The sequence below is a fragment of the Lactuca serriola genome, chromosome 4 (assembly GCF_051521515.1).
Source record: "Lactuca serriola cultivar US96UC23 chromosome 4, Lser_US96UC23_V15, whole genome shotgun sequence".
NCBI classification, from domain to species: domain Eukaryota; kingdom Viridiplantae; phylum Streptophyta; class Magnoliopsida; order Asterales; family Asteraceae; genus Lactuca; species Lactuca serriola.
In genome coordinates this window covers 49,747,891-49,755,747 of record NC_136411.1, presented here as the reverse complement: position 1 = coordinate 49,755,747, position 7,857 = coordinate 49,747,891, and the positions used below count along the sequence as shown (strand labels likewise).

Genomic DNA, 7,857 nt, shown 5'->3' with positions numbered 1-7,857 from the left:
CTTTGTATTATTAGTTCATATTTACGATTTGTGTCATTCACTAGAATTGGGATTCCAAACCAATCTAGTGATTTGGATTGATATCTAGATCGAGGTTTTACAACCTTCATCATTCTCAAAAATAATTTTAAAAGTAATTTCAGCACCGGATGATGAAGCATCTTTGCTTTTTTTTTTCTGGGTCATCGCTGAAAATCTCATATTTGTTTCCATGGTTATCGAATTGCTTTTCCTCGTCGATGGCATCCATTAGTATAGAAATTTAGCTAGAAATCGAAAAAAATATGCTTATATATGGAAACCAAAAACACTGACAACAATAATGAAACAATGAATTTTGTTTAAAGACTATCGGTTATGTAAAATGAATTTTTCAACGTAAAGTATGTATATGGAGGGAATTGAAATTTTGGGCTATTTGAAACCTTTTATTTTGGGATTTAGAGGGAACTAAAATTTAGGATTGAATTTTATATAAGGGAACTCATATTTCTCTCTTGTTAATTTGATTTTTCCACTTCATAAATAAAATAATAATATCAATATATAATAAGTAGATAAATAAAAAGTTAAAATAAATAATAAAAAAATTAATAATTAATAGATTAAAATTATATTTTTGAAGGGATGCTTTTAATGTATGATTTGATTGAAAAATTACACAAGTTTTTGAATTTTATAGTGAATTTAGAGTTGTTTTTATTAGGTTTGATGTTCAAATAAAAAAACAAAATACTTATTGCTAGATTGTATAATCAAGTGATAAATAAGAAAAAAAGTACTCATGATAAATGGGTCGAGACACGGATTTACATTCCTATAGTGTTGGCCTATGGACCATGGTGCGGGGATGCATGTGGATCATGGATACGAATTGATGTCATTCTAGCGGTGTCGGTCATCACCATGTTCTTATGGCCGAACACGACCTAATTTTCTTGTGTTCTTCGACAGGGGACATTGCATGGTGTATTTGCGGGGCCAACTACGTGTTCAAACCCGAGGATATATATGGATGATACATTGGGGGTGTCGGCCATCAATCTACTCTCTTAGAACGAGACACGAGACCTCCCTTTCGTGTATTCTCCATCATCAGGCAGGGGACCACGATACAAGTGCATGTGGTATATATGAGTGTAGGTCATAGATATGGATCATTGCATGGAGGTACCGGTCATCAGCTTGATCTAGTATCATAGGTCAAGACACAAATTTTCATTCATGTGCTCTAACCCTGGGACCATGGTACGGGGATACGCATGGGTCACATATATAGATTGATGTCATTTTAGGGGTGTCGTTTATCACCTTCCTATCATGTTATGTGACACGACTTGATTTTCTTAAGTTCTTTGATAGGGAACCATGCACGGTATGGTTGTGGGGCTGCTGACGTGTTCAAACTCGAGGATATATATATATATATATATATATATATATATATATATATATATATATATATATATATATATATGGATCATGCATTTGGGGTGCCAACCATAAGTCTAGTGTCATCGAAGGAGACACGAGCGTTCCCTTTAATGTGTTATCCATCATCGTGTAGGGGACCATGGTATGAGTGCTTCTGATACATATGAGTGTGGGTCGTGGATATGGATCATTACATGTGGGTAACGTTCATCAGCTCCATTTATGTGTTGTTTGTTTTTCCGAAGTGAAACTGTCTGAAGTCTGCGGACCACCTCTGCATCCCTCTGCAGCAGAAGAGGTGGACCAAAGTGTTGTAGACTATAATGAGAAGCATGTTTGTTTTTTTTAACGGCTGCAGATATTAAAAAATTTATAATAAAATAATTTAATAAACCGAAAATAGTTTTTAATACCTAAAATTTAATAATTGTAGTCTTAAAACATTGAAATAAAATTCAAACAACCAAATTAGTCTTACAATAACATTTTTAAATAAAATTCATACAACAAAACTTTAATAATTTTCATTCCATATTTTGCATCAATTGTTCGGCAATTTCATCTCTTAACTGGGTCATATATTCACGGTTCGCTGCAGTACCATGTGTTGGAATCACATCTTTATCATTATCAACGACTGCATTGTTATTCCGAACCGAGACATTTGGTTCATCATATCGTGCAAAAAACTCATCACGTAGTCCCTCTCTTCTTATAAAATTATGAAGCGCAAAGCATGCTAGTGTAATGTTTCGTTGTGTAACCAATGAGAATGGTGTGCCATCCTTTTCAATATAGGGAATCGTGCTTTCAAGACACCAAAGGCACGCTTAATGACATTCCGGAGTTTTGTGTGTGCATGGTTAAATTTTTCTTTATTTGTTAATGCACGTCTTCAACGAAAATCTCCAAGCCAATACCTTACATTACGGTACGGTGCCATAAAACCTCGAATGTTTGCATAAGCGGCATCACAAAGATAATATTTGTCTGTAAAAAAATAAAAATAAAAGTCATTTATTTTTTCAAGCTAAGATAAAATTATTTAAATAACCATAAATTTACCTGGTGGTGGAAGCGGGAATGGTGCATGTGGATTTGCTAATGCTTCTGATAAAATTCTAGAATCGTGTGCTGTCCCTTCCCAACCCGCCACAACAAACGTAAACATCATGTTGAAGTCACATATTGCCAATACGTTTTGGTAACAATCGCCTTTTCCCCTACTTCTATATAAATCTCGTTTGTTTGCAGGGACAACAACATGTATCAATGTGCCATCAAGTGCACCAATTGCTCCTTTGAACACCCGTCGTAGCCTCCTATTATGTTCCAGAATGTTTGGATTCGGATTAAAAGAAGTTAGCACTATAATGTCATGTGCAAAAAGCAACATTTTGTCGAACACTTCATGAAAAAACTTATGAATTGTTTGCTTTGAGTGTTGAAATCTCCGCTTGATAATCACATAACGTTGGTTATGACCGATCATCATCAAAAACATAGCCATCTTCTCCTCAACCGACACATGTTTGCTATCCTTTAACGCGTAGTTTACTCTAAAGTGAGCACATAGCCGGACAAATGATCCACGAGACATGCGTGGCACTTCAACACATTGTAGAGGATTATGGTGAAGTAACTCTAACGTAAATTCATGTCCCGTCATTTCCGAATCATTATCCCGCACTCGTTTTACACCCCTTTTCCAAAAGTAGTGGACGTACAAGTACATTAGAATTATGAGTAGTATCTTTTTGTCGTGATCCATTAGGAACCTATTAATCAACACAAGTACCAAATAAAAAAACATAAAACTCAAGTACCAAATAAAAAAAATATAGAGCTCAAGTACCAAATAACATAACCAAATAACCAAAATATATAATCACATAGTTCAAGTTCCAAATAAAAAAATATAAAAATCAAGTACCAAATAACATAACCAAATAACCAAAATAAATAATCACATAGTTCAAGTTCCAAATGCTACAAATAACATTCAAGTACCAAATAACCACATACTGCAAATAACATCCAAGTACCAAATAACCAAAAAACATAACCACATAGTTCTAACACATGCAATTAAAACCTAAACAATTCAAATATGTAAACTTAATGGACAATCTTTCCATCCTTCAATACTCCTAAACTTGTAGCTGTCATCTCGATCCATCCTCTTAATATTTGTGGATCATTAGGCAAATTTACCCACATCTCTCTCTCATATTCATGGTCCCTCCAAAAATATGATAAGTAACAAATCGTAGAGGGTCTATCGGGCCTAACTCGAGTAACTCTAGCTTCTCTAAACATTGGGGAATTGTTGGCCCTTGAGTCAAATGTCGTAGAGCTTTCTGCATCTCCAATGATAAATCATCATCAGTAATAGAAGCTTTAGGGGAGGCACTAGAAGGTGGCTTAGGTGAGGCACTAGCAACTCGAGGTCTAGGAGTTGAGGGTTTAGCTCTTTTGTTGGGGTTACCAGAAGGTGAAGCAGCAGAAGGTGAAGGCTGAGTAGTGTGATTGGAAAAAAAATCATCCTCATCTATGCTAACAGATGGGGTGTCCATAAGTTGTAGTGGTGCGACATGGAAAGAAGATGATCCATGTCCCAATGGTGTTTGGGATGTGGCATAGCTGAGATTACCAGAGGCATTATTTCCATCAAAGAGTTATGCACAAAGCTCTGGAAACAACAATGGGACAGTTTTCAAAGAAGCGGCTTTCAGATGTCCCTAAACCAAATCAATGTAACAAAAGTAGTATAAGAATAAATGGCAACTATATAAACAAAATACATATTAATATGTATGTATATATATATATATATATATATATATATATATATATATATACCTTTTTAAAGTCCTCCCACTCCTCATTTGTTAAGTTAAAAGTATTTGTTTGAGGATTGTAAATGTTGCCAGTTTTGTTTTTCAAGTATAACCATCCCGTGTATTTGGCTTTAAGGTTGTCATAAGCGTTTTTCAATGGTCTTTGACTCAAATCCACACCAAACTTTTCCTTAATGGTTGCTCCTAATTTGTTCCATGAATGTTTATGCAAACTCAAACCTTTTCTACCCACATTTTGACTTCTTCAATGCAAGTGTTCAATAAGAATTTTGTATGCTCATTGGTCTATGTATGTTTATCTGCCATTGCTAATAAAAAACATATGGAATACATACTTTAGCAGACATAACCTTATACCAACAACTTTCAGCATAATTACAACTTGTATTGATGAAAATAACCAATTTCAACAAAGATTATTAATATTTCATCAACAACTATGTCACTTCAACAACATTTTATGACATTTGAACAATATTTCATGACATTTCAGCAATAATTTGTGACATTTCAGCAACAATTTATGACAATTCAGCAACAATTTGTGACATTTCAGCAATAATTAGTGACAGTTCAGCAATAATTCAGCAATATTTCATGACAATTAAGCAACAATATATGACATTTTAAGCACAAATTGAAGACATTGGGGCAAGAACAAAGATTCAACAACATCTATATGATATAAAGCATGAACTATTTGATAAGATTGGCACCAAGATTAAGCAAAAACAAAGATTTAACAACAAAATCAAACAATTAATATGAAGAAGAATTAAGCAAAAATCATCAAGATTGGCATCAAGATTAAGCAAAAACAAGCACAATCACTGCCTTCAGCAGCAAAAAACGAAAAGAAGAAGAAGAAGAAGAAGAAGAAGAAGAAGAAGAAGAAAATGAACCTGGAATGATGGGTTGCCGGAAGGAGACGCCTGTGGGGGCTGCACCGATGGGCGTTGGGTGGTGAGCAGAAGCTTGGTCGACAGGAGGTAGGAGACGAGGCTTGCGATCGATTTCCTGGAACAAATGGGAGGTCGGCCACTTTTTTTTAGGGTTAAGGTTTGAAGAGTTTAGAAGCAATTTTCAAGTGATGTCCCAAGCAGCGGACGGGAAGAGGTTTTTAATTTCGAAGTGTGCGAAAAAACAAACAGCTGCGGGAAAGAAATTGTTGCGCGTGTGCTGCGCCGCGCAGGACGAAGAGGTTTGAAAAGGTTTTTAATAAAAAACAAACACCACCTTAGTATCATATAGGTCGAGTCATGGATTTCCATTCCTGTGCTCTCGCCCTGGGCACCATGGTACTAGGATGTATGTGGGTCATGGATACATCTTGATATCATTTTAGGGCGCCGGTTATCACTGCAGCTTCATGGTTTAAGACACAGCCTAATTTTCTTATGTCCTTCAACTCGGGACCATACATGATGTGGGTGTAGGCCGCTTGCATGTTTGAACTCAACGATATATGGATCATGCATTGGGGGTTCCGTCCACCAGTCTAGTGTCATCGAATAAGACACGTGGATTCCCTTTCATGTGTTATCCATTATTGGGTATGGGACCACGGTATGAGTGCATGTGATATGTATGAGTGTGGGTCATGGATATGGATCATTGCATGGACTACTAGTCATCAACTCGATCTAGTATCATATGGATCGAGACATGGATATTTGTTCCTATGCTATCGCCCTGGAGACCATCGTGCGGGGTTTCGTGTGTGTCATGGATAGGGATTGGTGTCATTTTAGCGGCGTCGGTGGTCATTGCATTCCTGTGGTTAGGGACACGACCTGATTTAATTATGTTCTTCGACATCAGACCATGCAGGTTGTTGAAGGGTTTTAAGCATCCTAATAACCTTAAGGTGGACATACAACCCTAAATGCTTTGGATCTATGTTTTCTCTAATTATACATGTAAAGTTATTTTCCAAAGCATTTTCCTAACTAGCATACAATCATGGGTACTTGTATAACAAAAATCTAGTTAGAAGACATACCTTTTCTTGTACCTTGATTCCTTGGACCTTTAAGAGCCTAGCACCCCAAATATGATGCCTCAAATGCTTCACATAACACCATCAACAACGAAGGACTTGAGAGAGAATACTTGCACTCAAAAATCAGCTATGGCTCTTCCAAAAACACTAGGGTGTCGATTTTAGGAGCTCATGGGTTTCTTATATAGTGTGGCAAAACTACGGTTACACCATGTAAACCCTAATGTGCATGACCTTCCATATTCCTTATGCTCCATGGGTTTAAACCTCCATGGATCATCCATGGGTTGTCACATGGGTTTAGCCCAACATAAGGAATCATGGATCATAGGCCCGTACCATAAGAACGAACGATTTACCAAATCAACCCCTTATATTTAATCAAACTCTTTTGATCACAAAATTAATTCTAAATTAATTCTTGATCAATACTAGTAAAATAATATGATTTCATATTAATATATTAGAACCTATAATATATTAATAAATCATAAATATCCTCTTCTCATAAGTCCATCCTTACAAATTGTTCTGGTGCCATGCAACCCAAATGGACCATGCTACTCTCGCGTAAAGTATATACCAATTATATTTATGGGCTTACACACTAAATCCAACAGTCTCCCACTTGGATAAGTCTAATAACTATAACTGAAAGTACGACTTAAAACACCGACTAGCAATCGTAGCTCTTAAAAGCCTCTGTCGAACTCAGACGCTCCATTTTAGATAAGTGATCATATAACCCTCTGCTCTCAAGATATTATCCGGACAAATACATGGAACAATGTCATGCTTTATCCAATTCATTGGAAGAATCAATATGCAACACATTATTTCCTAAGTTGTCTAAAACATTCACAGTTTCATACACACCATTACAAGGTAATGATTTCAAATAAAAAACACCATTATAATAAGCATTTATATCACCAATTTCATTATCAAATGAAAAACTATAACCTTGTTTGTACAAACCATGAAAGGAAATAATATTTCTCGCCATATCAGACGAGTAGCAAAAATTATTCAAATCTATTTCTAACCCACTACTAAGCAATAAAGAGTAAACTCCAATCTTGGTGACAGGTGAAACCTTCCTATTCCCCATGATTAAGTTTATCTTTGTCACACCCCGAAACCGATGGCGGAAACGTTCTGGGGCGGAGGACGTCATGTAAAGTATCACAACCAATGTACATAGTAAGCATAGTAAACACAAAACATTACATTACATAGAATCATTACATTTGTTTGAAAGTAGAAAAGCAAAGTATTACATGTTTTATAGATATAATAGTCTAAACAAAAGTAAAGACGTGACTTCCATATGCTCCGTCTTCTGCAAAAGAACGCGGGATACCTATCTAAGGAGAACCTGAGAATACAAGCAGTTTTAAAAATATCAGCATAAAGCTGGTGAGTGCATAAGCGGTTTGTTTTTGAAAATGAACAAGTTTCCTTTGGTTTTCTAAAAAAGTGTTATCCAAGAAAATCCCATTTTTTCTCATAAGTAAAGTTTAGTTATCCATTTGTTACCCAGTTTGGTTAAGAACAAGT

The 7,857-nt window shown here is 35.8% G+C and overlaps 1 protein-coding gene across 1 annotated transcript; it reads right to left on the bottom strand.

Moving 5' to 3' along the window:
• Positions 1 to 2,329: 2,329 nt before the first annotated feature.
• Positions 2,330 to 3,103, bottom strand: LOC145098342 (uncharacterized). The gene is made up of 2 exons (XM_079035981.1): positions 2,500 to 3,103; positions 2,330 to 2,424 (listed from the first exon to the last, which is right to left on the bottom strand). Exons 1-2 carry the CDS (start codon positions 3,101 to 3,103, stop codon positions 2,330 to 2,332), a joined length of 699 nt encoding a protein of 232 aa, XP_078892107.1.
• Positions 3,104 to 7,857: the final 4,754 nt, after the last annotated feature.